The sequence below is a fragment of the Varanus komodoensis genome, unplaced genomic scaffold (assembly GCF_004798865.1).
Source record: "Varanus komodoensis strain SLA01 unplaced genomic scaffold, ASM479886v1 scaffold21, whole genome shotgun sequence".
NCBI lineage: Eukaryota > Metazoa > Chordata > Lepidosauria > Squamata > Varanidae > Varanus > Varanus komodoensis.
Genome location: NW_025335589.1, coordinates 18,077,825 through 18,097,138, shown reverse-complemented (window position 1 = coordinate 18,097,138; position 19,314 = coordinate 18,077,825). Strand labels below are relative to the sequence as shown.

Genomic DNA, 19,314 nt, shown 5'->3' with positions numbered 1-19,314 from the left:
TCTTATATCAATATATTCGAAGCCAAGCTTGTGGAACTCTACTAAGGCTGAAACAGGAACCCTATTGAGCATGTAAGGCTCAAAGATGCATGCATATTCCAGAATAAAATGGCATTTTGCTGAATTCCTGGCCTTTGTTAAATCCATTCCGTTTTGTAAGTTGTCGGCCACTTTTTGTCCCATTATCTGAGTCAGATTTTCTGCATGAGAATTTTGTTCACAAATTCATAGCTCCACAAATGCTCATTGTTAAATATGCACTTGCAAATGTGTATTTGTAAATGAACAAAATTGTGCAACTCCCCACCAAGAGTAGAAAAGTAAACTTTGCAAATTCATGGAATCTGTGGGAGTTGGGAAAAGTTAGTCTGCTGCAGAATCTGTAGGTTGCAGTCATAGAAATAGAAACTATTTGATTTCCTTATAGATTTCTCTTACATCACTACCTGATGGTGAACATGTGTTCTGTTTTTATGCCTGCAGTTCCACAGCGGGCATTGTGTTTGTAATGCTGTTTTTGATCAATGGCTTGTACATTCCATCCTAAGATACTTTTGTGTAATAGCACAGCAAGTCTTGAGTGCTTTTCATATAAAGACTTTTTCATAAAATGTCCAACGATCTTGCTCTCTTTTTATATAACTAGCTTTCACTATGATACAAAGAATTGTTTGTTTGTTTTAATTTCCTTGAGCTCAGAGACACTTAAATGTCCCATCTGCATTTCTAACACTAGCCATCTTCAACTCTCTGTTCTCTGTAGGTGTCGTACGTCAAAGCCATTGACATCTGGATGGCTGTTTGTCTGCTTTTTGTATTCTCTGCACTTCTGGAATATGCAGCTGTAAATTTTGTGTCAAGGCAGCATAAAGAATTGTTGAGATTTCACCGAAAGAGGAAGAAGAACAAGGTAGGTATGATGCACTCAAAAACAAAAAGAACAGAGGGAGAAAATATCTGCTCCTAAGAATGGAATGCTGTTTAAAAGTGGCTATACAAATAGCATGTTAACATAGGATGACATTCCGTCTTTTGCATAAGGTCAGCAAAAGGCCTATGTCATACACAAATCCCACTGAAACCTTCAACGTAAGGATTAAAAGGGATTTCAGTGGCGAGCCTTGCAGAAGCTTTCTGAGCAGAGTTTAATTTCCCCATCGGAGAATACCAGCAGATTGTTTCTTTCTGATGAAAAATACCAGAATGAGAGGTGTTAAAATAATTTCCAACTGTGGTTCAGTAGAAGACCTTGATACATGCATTTAAGGGTTGTTGGCTTTTTAATAAAATGGCAAAAGTGAGCTTCTTTCTATCAGAGGTTTTAAAAAGTATTAAAATAGACAGTTCACTGTGTTTGTGTGGGCGAGGAAGATAAGAAGAAAATCATTTCAGGTCACTTGGAGACTCATAACTGAATGCAAAAGTTCAGTTTATAGATATGAGATGAGATGAAAGGGGTAAGAAGCAGAACAAAGTTACCAAGAGCTTTTCCAGAGAGGCTCACTTGGCACCTAAATGTTGGTCTTTTGGGCTGCAGGCAAATGCTTTTAAGTGTGGTGCCTCAGAATGGAAGGGAAAATGCTGCCAGGATACACAGTGGGAGTTGTAGGATCTTTTCTGTCTAAATATATACAGGATTGCCCCCAAATGAACTGTTGTAGCCATTAGGCTTTTCTACATGAGACATTTTTCAAAGGCATATTGTTCCTGACTCACGGCTGCTTATGCACTCTTTAGTTAACATTGTGATCTCTAGCTCTGCTTCTCTGTCTAATCAGCAATTTATACAAGTCCTTTTTGTGCAGAAAATGGATATTATTTCTGATGGGAAAAGGAAGTCCCATTTTCTCCTGCATATTTGTGCTGTTCAGGCACACTGTCTCCTTAGAGGTTATGTAGCAGAAAGCAGGAAAGGAAAGCAGGAAATGCTCCTTTGATAGATCTCAGTTCTGTGATGAAACTGAAAGTAGATACAGCAGATTTTCAGCCAATTAAAGCTCACTGTCAAGGTCTCAATGGAACAAGGAGTTTTACCACCTAGGAAGAACAATGTTAAAATGCATTGTGCATCTTATAAACTATGAATTCCCTATTCTCCATGTGTTTAAGCTCCAACTCAAGACCTAGTGTCTCTTTTCATTCTTTTGGGAAGTGGGGAAGAGACACTTTTTTCTTTTGCTCCCACTCAACACTTCTGCTTTCACTGTGGCTGGGATGATGGAGGATTTGCTGGGATATAACAAAGGAGAAATAAAAGTCCAACAATTGTGGAGAAAGCAGAGACAAGATGCATAGGAATTTCCTAGGATTAGAAGAGTATCAGTGGCTTCTGACAGTCCAACAGTTCCTTCTGGGTGATGAACAATTAGGAGTCATGCTAGGGACAGAAAAGTCGCAGGACAAAATAACACACAAATGTGCATACGCTAATACACGTATGTTCTAAAGACTGGGAGTGTCTTTAAAGGATTCCTAAGGATGTCCCTACTTGTAAAATTGAATGAATAGACACAGGAGCAGACTGTATTTGCAACTCAGTCAGAAAGATTCAAGGGGTGGAAGCAGGTAGTGAACCACACATAAGCAAAAAGCCAGGTAATCACATGAACAGAGGTCGTCAGGGGCGCTGTACCTTTATTTAGTACTTCAGAAGAAGATCCCATGGACATCAGGGTGGTGAGGCAGAGCGTTTCCCTGAGTTTCAGAGTTTCAGGGCTCTAAATGAAAGATGTGGGGTTTCTGAGCCACTCCTTAATACCACCTTTGTGGTGGTACAAAGGTAACACCACATTACTCATGATGAGACATGTGGGACACCAGAAATTTATTGAAATAAGGACAGAAAATCCTTCAGTTTCAGGCTTTTTACTCATCTTTCTTATCAGGCAATAGAGAAATAGAATTCAGACAGAAGAGCCATGAGAAATCTTAAATTTCTTAAACTGTTTTTAGATTACAAAGATTACTGTCTTCCATATATGAAAGCATTAACTGCCAACCTTCTTTTCAGTACAGAATTGGATACAGTTTTAAACACATACACAGATGTTTTGTAGGCTTATGAAGCAGGGGATGATATAGCAGCAGTATTTAACACTGCTGCCAAACTGGTTCTTCCATCCAGATTATAGGGTGCATTGGAATCTGCAGACCTGAGAATCTGTGTGTTGCCAAGCAGTTAGGTAACAAAAACAATTGGTAATTAGAACACAGGCAAATAGCTTGTTCGATTTCAGTTTAAAGACAATCGATTTTCCTTTCAGTAAATCAGAGCATGCCATTGAATTTTATTAACACTCTGTAATATTCTACTTTGCTTGTCCCATTCCCTTTCACCCACAAATAATTAAAAAGCTTGGTGCCCGCCTAATTTGTAACACATCTGACAGAGGTTAAACAATTGCTAGGTCTTAGAACTTCTTTTTTTTTCCTTTTTAATGCAGACAGAGTGAAAAAGAGAAACAATTGACCATTGAACTCTATCTAGCCCAGAAATAAGTAGAGAGCACCAAAAACAAAACAAAAGTAAAAGTGCACCCCTGTGTAGTTCTCAGCTGGGTCATGCCAGGTGTTGTAGGCCTTTATTCTGTCCAAACTTGCATAAGATTGTGCCTTAAATGGCTTGAAAAGATGTGTTGTATTGTCATCCTGTCCTGTCCTATCCTGAATTTTAGAAACATGCCACCTACAGTAATGAATCAAAGAATGGCCTGTTGTGTGTGGCATCATGTTTCAGACACAGTGCTCCTCTTGTGTAGGGTAGCACAGTGAAGAGTAGTTCAGTCCTTACTTGCCTTGCACCCAGAATTTCTTGTGTAAAACCATCTGTCATCCACTGCGTCAGCCTAATGATCTGGAAAATGTACATAGCTTAATGCTTAAAGGAATCAAAGTATGATTTAGAATTTTGACCTCACCCTTGAGGTTGAATTGATTGTCTGAGCTGTTTCATAGTGAGATGGTTACTGTCACTTATTTAAAAGGTTCTTGCTGATTGGAGAACCATTGCTATTAATATATCAGTCGTTGCTGCCTCAGAATAATAGTTTCTTCATGCAAACTGTAAAGTCCAAATGCTGCACACAGGGGGTTGGATTCAGGATATGTCTTCTGAGGGAAGAAGGATTCCATTTCTAGAAGGTTCTGTACCTGATTACAAAAGTTTGTCCCCCTCAACCCCAGACTACACCACATTCAGAAGGGTTCACACATCATGACAAGCAATCATGTGTGGTGTGCATTTTTTGCCTGGATGGGTCTGACAATCAAGTTCCACCCAACACTAAATGCCTGGAGCATGGAAACCATAAAACAGACTGTTGTTTCTTATTATGGTTTCTAAAAACAAAACATAGCATGACAACAGGCTTCAAATAATACAACAGACAATCCTGTGCAAGAAGCTACTGTGATTTGCCATGTTGTGCAAACCCACCCATTGCTTAGTAGTTTCAGGGGTCACCCTGAGCAAATTCGCTTCCACAAATGCTATTGATCCAGCATAAATCTGGTTTCTGCTTATGATGGAGCAGAAAGCAAATTTTCTCCACCATGCCTATGTACTACGTGACACTGGTCATGGTATATGCACTTGTATGAAGACACATATGATTTATATAAACTTTCCACTTTTTACAATTGTTATTTGCAAGGGAAGGATCACGAGGTGAAGGATACATGTGCGTGGTAGATGAAGAATTGTATGTCCCCTATTTTGTTACATTGCATGTGAAGTAAAATATGCAGCTTGGCCCTTTTTCCAATTATATGTACACTTGTTTGGATGGCATGCAGTAGTGCTAAAATGAGCCCAGCCAGAGAAACAATTTCAACATGTCCAATACCTCATTTACTGCATTTTCACCTCTCACTCTTTGAAGTATGGTTGGAATCATTCCTGTAATGGAATAGCTCTGTTTATCACTACAACTTATAAAACATATTAAGAAGGATTCCAAAATCCATAGTTAAACACTTTCTTAAATAGGAACAACCAAAGATGCACAACTTGGGGCAAGCTTTTGAGATATCCAGGTATCTATATAAGAATAAATGTCCTTGATGCATGAAAGCAGCCTAAAACAACAACAGCCTGAAAGAACTGATATTGCCAATTAGTCCACAGATCATACTAGTGGATAAAAATTTTTAGCTCCCTGCCAGCAGACAAATACCACTAATTATCTTCTATTTCATACAGAATTACCTGACTGCTTGCTTGGAGACAATTCTTTCTTACTGCAGACATCTAAGCAAGTGGTTATTTATAAACTCAAAAGAGCACAAAAACAAATGTTAGCCCATTTGCATTATCTGCCAATACAAGATACTAGGCCATTAAATATTTTTAGACCAATATCAAATACCATGAGAGGTCACATATTAAATACTACCAAATGCCAAATAACAGGTGAGAAATATCAACTATCAAGTGCTAATAGATATTAATAATAATAATAATAATTTCACTTGTATGCTGTACCCAGAGCCATTAAGCTTTCTGAGTGCCTTGCATTACATTCAGCAACAATGAATAAAACAATTCCATATAAACTATTCATAAAAATCAATAAAATAGCACAATAAAAGCAAGAACAGTAATAAAATCAACATTCACTTAATTTTCAAACCCATTTTAACAATCAGATTACAACAATCATTTAATTAAAATTGTCTAGCGGCTAAAACTCTGATACGGCAGTAGCAGTAATAAAAGCCAGCATAAAATCAACCCATTGACCCACTAAAATATTTGCAAAAAGGAAATGTTTTTAATAAGAGTCTGAATGACAAGGAGACCTCAAATGAAAGCATGTTCCACAAGTGGGGCACTATTGAAGAAAAGGCACTTCTCCTAGCCGTTTACCCAATTACTTCAATGGGAGAGGAAGCCAGAGAAGAGCCTCAGATGAAGACCTCACTGACCAGACTGGGACTTATAAATATAGGTGTTCCTTTAGATATCAGGACCCAAAATATTTAGGAATTTGTATGGGACTGCAGGTGGTGCAGTGGTTTAAACTGCTGAGTTGCTGGGCTGGTTGATCGAAAGGTCAACAGTTCAAATGCACACGACGGGATGAGCTCCCATGCTTTGTTCCAGATCCTGCCAACCTTGCAGTTCAAAAGCATATAAATGCAAGAGGATAAAAAGGTACCACTTTGGTGGGCAGGTAACAGCGTTCCGTGCACCTCGGTGTTTAGTCATGCCGGCCACATGACCACGGAGACTGTCTGCGGACAAACGCGGCTCCCTCGGCCAGGAAACGGAGATGAGCACCGCCTCCTAGAGTCAGGCATGACTGGACTTTAATGTCAAGGGGAAACCTTTACCTTTAATGTTATCATAAGCACTTTGCATTGGGTCTGGAAAGCAACTGGCAGCCAATGTAGCCTGTGCAGGACCAGCATGATGTGTCCATGAAAGCCAGTCCTCATTAGCAGGCCTGCTGACCTATTCTGGACTAGTTGAAGTATCCGGATCATTTTCAAAGGCAGCCCCATGTAGACAGCATTGCAGTAATGTAAAATGTAAAATACTAAATATTAGTGGATGTAAAACTCAGATTGTTCAATATCAGATACCATGGTATGTGAAAAATGAACACTGAAGATTAGATCTACTGCTAATGTGAAGTCCTTGCATTCTGTAGTCCTCTCTACAAGTTTGGTTTCTGCCTTTCTATTAACCATTGAGTGGGATCCAGATTTATGAGCATGCAACTGGGCTGGCTGAAGCTCATGCTCCTCTAGCCATGCCTCCAATCCCCTGGAAATGCTACACGTATAGTGGGAAGACCTTCCTGAATGGGTGGGCTCTGATGATGCAGAATGGAGAGATCTCCAAAAATCAAGTGGAAGCAGTTTCTGTTAATGGAGCTGCACTCCCAGAAGTTGCCTCAACTTGAGTTTCAGAGGAAATTCCTCATCTCCACACCACAGCCTACCCCGTTCAGCAGTGCCTCTTAACCTTCTGTGCATTGTATCTGGAGCTCAGGGTGAACTGTTATGGAGAGCAGGCGGTGGAGAACTCTTACAGGCAGTCCAGTTCTATTCAGTTAAATCTGAATCCAACCACTTAATAAACTATATCTTTGAGCTGGATCTAAATATATTTAGGCTGAATACATCTACAATTTACACCCATTTTGCCCTTTTAAAAGCTCTTACAAGAGAGTGCAGGGAGCAAGCTGGAGATGTTTCATACATAATTGATATACACAGATACTGTTTTGCGTGTTGACATTTCCACTTTAAAAGAAGCAAGCATGCATACTAACTTTGTACTTGTGTTGGGAAAAAAAGATAGTTTGCTCTAAGGCTATTATCTTAATAGCCTTTATTTACCTTTCAGAAGTTTTAAACATGTTAGTTGAAGTTCTAAATGCCATTGGACTTCACTCTTCAAATAGCAAAAACATTGCTAGACTGGCTTGATTACTTTTCCCCCCACTGATAATCATATCTTTTTCCCCATCTTTCCCCTTTTTGTTTTCTTTGTGGTCCACCTTCCATTTTGATGGAAGTTTTATGAGGGAGTACTTGATGGAAATGAAATCAATGCATCATTGTGGCGTAGCAATGGCTTGAGAAGTACAGAACACATAGACGGGACTTTGCCTCAAATCTACAATATAAATTTAAGGGTAAACTATGTAGAAGATGTCCCATTTGTCATAACATGATGCCCAGTCATTAACAAAGACCTAGTCATTTGTCTGAACTAATGTCTTTCCATGTGAACATCCATACTACTTATTTGTTGTACTACTATACATGGTATGATAGAAAGATACATCTGTGCCTCATATTGGAATCAAAATTGGTGACAGTCATTTAATCAAACAAAATTAACATTTGTTTTTGCTCAACTTCAAAGCATAGATTAAAGAGGAATATATTATTAATAGATCTAAAAAATTATACATCTAGAGACTTCTACAAACACAATATCATCAGCACCATGAAGGAATTAAGAACATAAGGAGAGACATGCCAAAGGCTTATCTAGTATAGCATTCATTTCATATAGTTGCCAACAAGCTGCCTTTGGGAGGTCCAGCAACTTGTGTTTGGGACGTACGTCCACTAATCCTGAAGGTAATGTATAACTGCCATCACTAGTAGCCATTGATAGAGTTATCATCCATGAATCTTTATTCCTGATTTTCACATGTCAGTTTACAGCCATCCCTACATCCTATTGCAGTTACATAATCTGTGAAATTTAACTTTGTTTTGGGTTAAGAGAACTCAACTGAATTTCTTACCATTTAGTTTTATGGGATCACTCCACTGCATTCATAAAAACAATAGGAACCTGTGAAGCTGCCTTATATTGAAACTGACCAGTGGTCCGTCTAGTCCAGTGCTGTCAACACTGACAGCAGCACCCCATTTTCATGCAGAGACCTTTCAGTCATTCCAGGAGATGCCAGAGGTTGAACCTGGAACCTCCTTCATGCAAAATAATTACTGAACCACTGAGTTATGCCCCCTAGTCTATAATTACCATCAGAGGGAGGAAAACTTCCACATCATTCATCATGTTGTATACTTTTATTGTGTCTTTTCTTACTAGCCTACTTTCAAAGCCAAACAGCCCCAAACATTGCAAATTTTTCTCATAGGGGAGTTGATCCAGCATTTTGACAATTTCTGTTGACCTTTTCTGTACCTATTCCAAGATACACCTTTTCAAGGTTACATGAGCAGAATTGTAGACTCTGGGATTGATGCAATCTAAAAGCAGTACCGGGCTCTCACTAAATGCATAGAAAAATAAGAGTTAATGTGAACTGTCCCAGAGTCCAGAAAATCAATCTCCTCGCATTTGCTGCTGCAGCTGATGATGTCTCCAACTTCACTTACCTGACAGGGGCATGATTATGCTCCACGCATGTTGATTGTATTAGGACATAATGTGGCCTGGCTCACTCTCGTTGTGCCCCTTCTTGTAAAGATTCACATGCATTCCTCAAAAGCTACTGCAGATGATGGGGAAGCTGACTGAGCCATCTTTAAACACTGTAGAAGTACTAAAGAAGGTGTTTCTGGCTCTGCCAGTACCAGTGCTTGTCTACGAAGTCTAGAAGAAATCTCTGGCAATTAGAAGAAACAGAAGGAAATACAGCCCAGTTCAAAGGTCCCAAATCTTTGGGACCATCAATGTGGACCACAACAGGCATAAATTAAATCTCAGTCTAGCAGTGATCTTTTTGCATTAGAGTTGTAGATACATTATATTATTTGGGAACCCAGTAAAGATTGATCGGACTCTACCACAGGGTTATGAAGATCTTTAAAGATCTGCATCAGGCCCCCATGCCACAGTTCTACAAGAATGTCTGTTTTGGCCCAACATGTCCTCTGAGCTACCTGAGGCACATGACTACTGTTTTTAAGAGTTTTCACTTGTCAAATGTAATGGAAACAATATATCACCAGGTAAGCTTTTAAAACATTCATAGGCATGCTTATTTTATATAGATATTGCCAAAATGCTTTCTGCAAAATACAGAGCATGGTGGCTTTTCTAAATAAGGCATGTGTTTTGTGCTGTTGATAAAGTTATTGTTGGTTAGGAGTTCTTTAGATGATGTAATAATCCTCCATTTTCTCTTCTTTTTTTCCAAAAACATTTCCCCTACTTAAAAAATAATAATGGGGGAAATGAAGGATGGAATTCCAACATAGAAAACTGCACTTTTTCTCCTATTGTATTTGCACAATTCTGTTATAGTACAGTGTCACCTAGACATTGTGTAGCAGAAAAATAGAAAAGGAAGAACTTTTTGTATAGAGCTCTGATCTCAGTGCTTTCATGAAGCTAAAAGTAGATGAGAAGATCAAGAACTTCCTGTGGAAAAACTCCACACTGCAAAGTAATGTTTATAATCATAAACTGCAGAAAAGTTCACAGTCTATCTTCTCACTGTAATTTCATGTACTGACTAAAGTGGCTATATGTTATTCCAAAGAAGAATAAATGATCAAAGTATGCATAAAACCAAAACTACCATGGTCAAGAAGCTAAAGGAAATTAATTCCTTTACTTATTTTATAGCTGGATATTTTGCACAGCAATGGTGACATGCAAAGTCAGCAGCCCAACTCATTACTTCCAAACCTTTCAAAAAACTATATTCTTTTTTAAAGAAAAATGGGCAGTGCTTCTTTAATCATAACTGATTCATGTCAATAAAATATGCAAAGATCTGTTTCTGGAAAAATAATCTAAAATCATGTTAATAGTTAGGTTTCTTACAACGCAGAAGGCATTCTGGGGCCAAAGGATAAATCAGATCTTCTCCTCAGTGTAGAAAGAGTTCTGAGCTCATAATCACTTCCACCACGTTTCTGCAGAAATCTCTGCCGTTTTTATCCCTCTGATATGGAAAAGGTAGATTAGTGAGTGATCCCTGAATATATTCAAATCAGTTTTGGATATGGAGGATTCAAATTTATTCTAGTTTCCAGATACGCAAGCAAAATGGTGACCAAAACATCTAGCACATATATACATATGCCTTGATATAACACAGGGGTGGAAGAAAGTGAATCTCCAGACATTCCAGGTGGTCCTAGTACCATAAGTAATTGCCAGGAACAAAGTTGAAATCCAAAACATCTAAGATCTTCTTTCTCATCACCACTGATCTAACAACTATTTGGGATGGGTAGGCACAGAATAGCATTCTATAGCTTTAAGTTGCCATTATAAAATGTTACTAGATGCCAATTCAAATTGAGAAGTTTTGGTGGAGTCTAGATCCAGAATTGACTTCATCCAACATGTTTAGATCAAATGTTGTGATTAAGAAGGAACTGTTTAATTAATAATAATAAAGAGCACTTATGAATAGACTGGCTTTTTTGAGCTTAGTTTTGCAATTACTAAATTCTATTCAGAATGGTACTAGCTTTAGTCATATGGTAAAATGAATCACACTGCTATGCATTCCTAAACGATCTAACGTAGATTTTGAATCAGTAGGGTCAATATTTTTGCCATTTCTTCTCCATGTTCATTCATTTAGTCTAGACTATGAATAACAACAATGAGGATGTTATTCCACAGACACTGAAATAAAAGCAAGATTAGGCCTTGTTTTAATATAGAGTACAATCTATGATCATTTAGACAGAAAAAAACTCAAACTCCCAGCTGGAGTATGTTGAGAGTTGTAGGACATTTTTCTTCCCCTTGAATTTTAAATATTATAATTTTCATATCAATTAGCACTTTCATCTTACTTACATCATGTTGTACTTTTGTAATCTTCATTTGTGAGTAATTCATAGCTTATTCATTTCTTGATGTTGTATTCACTTTTCATTTCTTTTTGTTTGTCCAGGGTGCAGCAACAGCTGCAGCAAAACCATTCGAAGAGTATGTATATGTTTTTGAACACAGTTAGCAGTAGATATCAGTTATTTGGTTTACACTGTTTTACATGATTTGGCTCCATCTGCAGGATTTGAAAGCAATTTTCTGCTATTGTTGAATTATTCTGTATACATTACATAAAACAGTTTTAATTTCAGCTGTAAACTAAGCATGCAGTTTAGAGAAAGTTAGACTGTTCCCCTTTCTTTTGTTCCTAATCCTGCCAAAATATATTTAACTGTTACATATCATTTGATATAATCATACATTACCTTTTAAAATTTAATTGTTTACCCACTACCCTAGGAGTAAACGCCACTGTATAGGATTGCATAGTGAATATGATAAGTTCAATAGTGGGTGAGATTTCAGTCTCATTTGATAGGTATGTGATCTCATCAGAAGTTTTATTTAATACACTGGACCTAGCTTTACTTGTTAATGAGGCTAAATACCAGGACAAATACCAGATCCCATCACATAAAGGTGCATTGAAATTAAACAAAGAAACAAAAAATATGACAAATGCTCTCCTGTGATCTCACGGCAAAATTAATGTAAGACTTGTCCTTTAATCTATTCTTAATCTACTCCATTGAAACACATGGAAAACACTGAATTGAATTTATACACTAAACACACAAGTTAAGTTTTGTTTCCCCTCTCCTCTCTACAAGGAAAATTAGTGCTCTTGCAGATCAGCTTTTTTCTATAAGAGGAACTTACAGAGGACTCATCTATTTGTAAATATCTATCTAATATTTCACATGATGAGAACAAATGGTGAGGAAACAACAGTTGACAATGACACTGACAGTACAAGACTCAAATAAGAGAATGATAAGATAAATGTATGCCAAAATGGGCAAGTTTCCCCTATCAGTTCCAAATGACAGATTTTCTAATAGGTATTACAATAAGCACGCAGACGTTTTTCCAGGATTTGACTTTTAGCTCTGCCCCCAAAAGCTTTTTCAAAGGGCCAAAGGGCCTGTCTTGCTCAATAATATATATATGAAACTACACTTTTCATTCAAAGATTTCTGGTCTTTTAGTGCCATATTTCCTATAATACTTCAGGCTTTGACATTACACATATCCAGGGATGTTGAAATAGTTTCATAGTTTATTTCATAGTTTTCCTATTTCAACACACACAGTTTCCTTTATTATTGTGCCCTTTTAAAGTGCTATCTGGCATATATACAATTTTTGGTTTCAAATGTGCCAGCAACATTCCATTCTTTTTTTAACTTAATGGGGCATCTATTGTATGATTGATGGCACTTTAATATATCCAGCTAGCAGCATGGTTCCAATGCAAGCTCAGTCTTCATGCTCATTGGAAGAGGAGCAATCTTAGTATATTGTTCTTTCAATGCATTGAGTAACCCCATTCTACGTCCTGCCGAGCTGTACCCAATAAGGTTCTTTCTAGATGCACATGTGAATACACCCTAAGGGTGGTTTGTGATACTCCTTGGCCATCATATGGCAAAGGCAGACATTACAGTTTCACAGTTTTTAGGTAGACAGTGGTCAATAGGTTTTTATGACTGCAGAATTGTGTTCAAAATGGAAGAAAAGATATTGAGAAGCCACACCGTGGTTGCTGGGTTATAGCTAATATTTTGGAATACAGGGTTTGGCATAAAGATGTGGGGTTTTAGACTCACCAGATGAAGAACTTTCATGGTTTTTGTTTGTTTTTTAACAGGATGATGACATAAGGGAGAATCGGTTCAGCTTCACAGGCTACGGAATGGGTCCGCCATGTATACAAGCAAAGGATGGAGTGGCTCCAAAGGGGCCAAATAATCCAGTTCAGCCTGTACCAAAAACCCCTGAAGAAATGAGGAAGGTATTCATTGATCGAGCCAAGAAAATTGACACCATCTCCCGAGCCTGTTTTCCATTAGCTTTTCTGATATTCAACATTTTTTATTGGGTCATCTACAAGATCGTAAGGCATGAGGACATTCACCAAAAAAAAGATTAAGGTTTCCAGTGCTTTACTACTTCTGGTTTTCAATTACTGTGGTACAACTCAGTATACAAATACTGACTGTCTTATAAAGGCATGGAGGAAAGAAATTATATATGACTTGCTATGCAAAGTCACAAAGGGATAGAAGAATGAAATCCAGTGAAGATACAGTACTTACTACAACTGCATTTCTACTTGTAATTACTAAAATTATTCTTTTGCAAACTTAATTCACAGCATTCTAGACTAAAACTCTACTGCCAACAAGTTTATACATACATAATAGTATCATATTCTTTGATGTTCCTTGCTACAATTTTTAATTCAATTGTATTTTTAAAATCTATTAAATGGGGAGTCCCAAATGTCTTTAGATAAGTGCCATATTGACAGACTAACTAACTACACTTTTATGTATCCTTTAAATTATATTAGCAAATGTTTACTTTTGGCCTTGATTCTGAAAATGTAACTGTTTCAGATGAGGAAGCATGCTTTCTAGAAATTCAGGGCACTGCCAATGACATGTGCAATAAACACAGGACACATTTTAGGCTAATGTTACAAAAAGGAACTTCACACAAATTACTTCATAATGATGCAATCCACAAATGACGCAACAAGCTCCCACTGATGTTCCAGCAATGCTTCAATACTGCTCTAGAATAAGCAGTTTGTTGATTGCCAGCCATGTCACAAGTAATAAGCCTTCGCCAATGATGGGATTTCTATTCCAGATACAGAAATATCTTATCACACTTTATAGCATGCAGAAGTGTAAGAGTCAGCAGGCTAGGCCTTCTTTTCACTTGACAGGTCACTAGCTCCTGGCACTTAGCTTACATGTTGTGCTTTGAAGCCAGATACTCCAAATCACACAACTGAGTACAATGATCTTCAAGGCCCCAGAGGCTACTGGGCACAGACAGGAGAAGATTACGTGTGCTGAACCCTATAGGAATTATGAGAAGTGAATTAATGACCTAATATACTAAGGGTAAAATCTTCTGGAGCTGAGTGTAAGCTACCAAACTCAGAGGCTAACACTCCTCCAGTGCAGAATTTCATCACACTGCTCTTCTACTCTGCATTTGCATGAGGTAGCCATTTCCAGCCATCTGACAACAACATCTCAGGGGAGGTGGGAAGGAGGCTGCAGCAGTTTCAGGCTTCTCATCGCCCCCAAAATGCCCCCCTTGACCACACTCTGAATTGGCTTTCCTGAGCTCAGACTCCAGTAGGAGCAGTTCTTTCAGTGCTGGCTGCAAGCAAGCGAGGGGCAATTCTCAACTCCAGGATCCAAGCCCTGCCTCCCGCTTTGAGCCAGGAAGCCACAAAGACAACGTCTAGGGGCCCCAGGATCATTCCCTGTCTTTTCTATTTATTTATAGCATTTGTATACAACTTTTCTGATACAAGGAAGGTGGTTTATGAAACATAAATCCATAATCTGACAAAACACAGTGCAGCAGTAAAAGCAACATACCAAAACAAATCTTTTAAAACTAAGTTAAAATGATTCCAACAACGGATGCCAAAAAAGTAGAATCAAGTCACAACTCAATGGAAAGTGCGGTCCAGCATTTGAAAGCAACACAAGAGGAAACCCTTGAAAACAATTTAACTGACTTCCTAATAAATGTTCTTAAAGCCAGCTTGTAGGTCCTATATTTCACTGACAGAAGAAGTAAAAATATACACAAATGTTTTTGGAAACATTTTCCTACCCCAAGCTAACCAATGTATCTCGGGGTAGCAAAATGTCCAAAAGAAATAAAAGTGTATACTGTCAGGAAAAGGAACTTAAGACTGCATGCTTGACATTTGTCTGAATTATTTTATGGGACTGTTTTGTTAGTGGCTGGAGCTAAATAGATCCCCAATGGCAAGAATGAACAGATGTTTTTAAAGAAATTCATAAATGTTAAATGGATGAAATTTGGAAAATTTCCTTTACTGTTGTGCAAATGACAATGTCCAAGAAGGAATGCATTCTAAATCTAACTTTTATAGTCTAAATCTATCTTTTTAGATTTACATTTTAAATCTAACTTTTAATTACACCTAGGATGGATTTTTTTCCCATCCATTGGTAAAAGTTCTTTAAATTTCACATATACTAATAACATTCTGCCAAATGATTGCTATTAATCAAAAGATTGTTATTAGATAAGCACTAGAACATAACTTGGAACAAAGCAAAACAAAACAACATTACTTTGAAAGCAGTTTCAATATTCTTTAACAAAATATACATCATGGTACTAGGCTGAATATTAAATTATGGAAACTCATTTTTATTTTTAGAACTGTACAATTCCTTTTATATCTTTTATAAATTTCAGATTATGTGATGGGCTTATGGAAAAAGGGACAAAGCATTTGCATTGGCTTTTAAGCATTAAATTCTGGGATCAAATATAGTAACAAGTCTTATTTTCAACTGAGCAGACATTTACTTCTTACTTTCAAAGAGGAGCAGAAACATGATCCAGTCAAATTGAAGCTTTTGTGGAGTACAAACACTGAAGCCTTTTGTCCCCATTCTTTCATCCCAGTTTTCCAGGAAAGAAGTTGGTGGACAAAAGTGCTCTGGAGTCTGGTGAATCGCCAGAAAAATGAAGGCTTTGTCCTGTTCCTTCATTTTTCCTTCTTTCCTGAAATAACCTAGGTAGTGTTACCCTGCCAGACCCCCAGAAGGTCAGGCCCTTCCTTTTCCTTTCTTCCTTTACAGAAGAAGACAGGTAACAGGGCCAAGCTACAAATAATCCATGGAATTAATCAAGATCCTACAGCTGCCACCACCAAAGCAAATACTAATGTCAGAAGAGAGACTTCTGTCAGGAATACAGTAGGGGTGGGAAGGGTTAAATCCCTGTTTCACGCCTGCTCTGATCCCATTAATGTCCAGGTCACCCCAGATGATGCCATTTACATTTTTAAAAGAACTTGCACTTTAGTTGCAAAACAGTCTTGTTTCACCCATAGGATCAAAGAGGATCCTCCACTCAGATTCCTTGACTCAGTCCAGACTCTGTGCAGTCTGAAATTGATTTGTATGATAGTTGTGTGGAAAGGCTTAACAGAGTCAATGAAGTTATACATGGATTCCTACATCATATGCATCTAGTCATGCATGTCATCTGTCTTCTCTTGAACCAGTAAAGCCTCAACCAGTAAAACTATGATGTTATTCCTACAATTAAGAAAAGAAAAGAAAAGAAAAGAAAAGAAAAGAAAAGAAAAGAAAAGAAAAGAAAAGAAACATATGGCTAGATCTATTATTACTATTAGCATTATTACGTTTATAGCCTACATCCCTCATCCACTCACAAGAAACCCAACACAACTTACAGGGTTCTCCTCTCCATTCTTCACAATAAAACCCTCTGGTAGGTTAGGCTGGAAGTCAGTGACTGGCCCAAAGCCATTTTGTGAGTTCCATGGCTGAGCGGGGACTACAACCTGGATCTCCAAAGCCCCAGTCCAACCTTCTCTCCACTATGTCACACGTGCAGTCATGATGACTCTGAGCTTCTGCGGATGTTTGTTTGTACACCACCCTCCCCATTCTCCCTCACCATACCACATGGCGAACCAAAGTTGAAACCGAATAGGGCATTGAAGAGAGTGAATCAGTGAAAAGGAAAATCACAAATTCAGCAAGACTGACCCAAGCATGAAGGAAAGGAATTCTTTGCATGCTGCTTATATTTGCAGCTCCTGTATATTTCCCTCATAAACAAATGCAAATGTGTAGTATAGGTGCTCTATAATGAGAGGAATAATCTATAGCAAATTTGCGCCCATAGCTAAAGCACAACAGTGGTTTGTTATTAGGTAGTAGATCCTGCAGAGAAAATGCACCCATTTGGAGAACAACTCACTACTGAAGTTTTACTTTGATGTGGCAAATTAACAAACATGATATTGGACTATTTCTGTATGATATAGAGCTAGTTACTCAGATTACTGAAAAACAGAGGAAGCAAAAGTGTTCTTACGTGATTGTCCTGCCTCTAAAGTGAAAAAAGAAAAGAAAAAGAAAGGAAAAGGAAAAAAAGACTGTCCTGTATGAAGAACAAATTGAATATGGCTTTTATCTTGATATTGGGGGGAAAATTCTTGTGTGAAATTTGAGGTGGTAGGCCCACATGTGAGGTCTATGCTACCTCAATTATGTATATTTGAATTGGCTTTCAGGAAGACCAACACGTGGATTAAGGATTTTACGCTGTTAAACAGAAGCAAATACTTGTACAACTATAGTTTGGACTATGCAAACCTCCTGCATCTAAGAAAGTTATGTAGACAGTTTGTTCTACATGATTCAACTACTTTCAAAGAAGAAAAATGGAAGTATCATTAGAGGTTTCCCTTGGACTTTTCCACTAGCTACAGAGAGAAGGAATACTTTGGGAAGATCCTTATTTAACTCCATATAAATTGTTTGACTTAACTATTGGAGATATTATTGGCCAGAGATGTTTTGTATTACAGCAGGGTATTAGATGTGATGCAACATTCCATCTCTTCTGATACTTCCACTTTCCATCTAGGGCAAAAGTGATGGATTTCAAATGCTGGAGGTTAAAAAAAATGCCACACTGAGAGGATCCTACATTTCTCAGTTCAAGAGCTGTGAAAACTGCTGAATTAGATGCTGAGAAAATATGTCCTGTAATCCAACCTAAAGATATGTTTAATTTGAGCAAAAGATATAAGCAAAGTAACAATTTTAGTGGCACACCCAACACTGTTTTTGCACTGAATGTAAATTCTTTGTAAATGGATAGGCTGGGGGATAGTAAAATGTATTTATAGTGCATGATGTCTAATTCATCCCACTCATTTCCTTTGCAATAGAGAATGATAAAGAAATTTTATGTTGTCTCATGCCACAAAAAAAAAATAAATACCAGCAACCCACTAGTGCCTATTTTTAAAAAGTCCAAAATACCAGCAGGCATATGACAACCTAGCATAAATAAATCTAGGAATGGTATTACAGTCTTTGATATTTGAATTAGCGCTTGTAATAGATTTAGTATACCTTCATGAAAGTCCAGTAGCCGAGGATAAATGATTTTAATAGAATGAAAAAGTTTTTTAAAAAGTTTATGTAAGACTCACTTTTGGGAAGATTTATTGAACATGATCCTTCAAATGGTGTTACTGTGAGGTCTGACATAAAGAATCAGCAAAATAAAACCTAGGGTGAGTTTGAAGGTTACTGTGACATGAAAGTCCTCTTTAAAAAGAGCTGGAATACCTTCCTTTTTGAAATAATTTGGGCGTGTGGCTGTTCACAGCCATGAGGATCAGTGCCATCTGCCAAAAAATCAGTACTTTACAGGAAGACTAGGAAGTCCCCACACTGCCTAGCTGACTAGGCAAGCTTTCCACTTTCCCAACACAGAAAGTCTCTGCATTGCCTAGGCAACTGGGCAACTGTTCTATTTACAGCTGTGCATAAATAGCCTCTCAAATTGTCAATCCAATTGATGGGCAGAAAAAATTGGAAGGACAATTTCATTGAATTCCTCCAGGGGGAAGAAAGTTTCTCCAACAGTTTTCCACCGGAAGTGCTCACCACTGGCAGGGTTGTAGCATGATGTCTTTCTCTTTTCCAAAGGGTTTTTGTGGGTTTTGTGCTGCCACTACCAGTAGCAATAGTATTGACTATGCTGGCAGGGCGCCCCCCATTCTGCATCCTCCCAAGAGAAAAAGCAGGTAGTTCTGTGCCAAAATCTGGCCTCCAATTTCCTGAAAGTCCTCTTCCCAGCCAGACAACCAAAAAAAGACTTTTGCTACACTCTGCCTCAGGACATGGCATTCTTGGTGACTGATCTAATCAATGCAAGATGGTAGATAGCTCTGTGCACGTGTGTGTGGGTTTTTTCTGTCTCTCTCTTGATTGGTCTGGAGCCTCCCAGGC

General features: G+C 38.0%; 1 protein-coding gene across 1 annotated transcript in view; it reads left to right on the top strand.

Moving 5' to 3' along the window:
• The window catches only part of LOC123023748 (glycine receptor subunit alpha-3), a 49,382-nt gene extending 35,925 nt beyond the window's left edge, over positions 1-13,457 (top strand). Inside the window, exons 7-8 of the mRNA XM_044430741.1 lie at positions 764-910; positions 13,107-13,457. Coding sequence (XP_044286676.1) covers positions 764-910; positions 13,107-13,388 — 429 coding nt within the window. The 3' untranslated portion in view covers positions 13,389-13,457. The remainder of the gene's footprint in view (positions 1-763; positions 911-13,106) is intronic.
• The last annotated feature ends 5,857 nt before the right edge of the window (positions 13,458-19,314 follow it).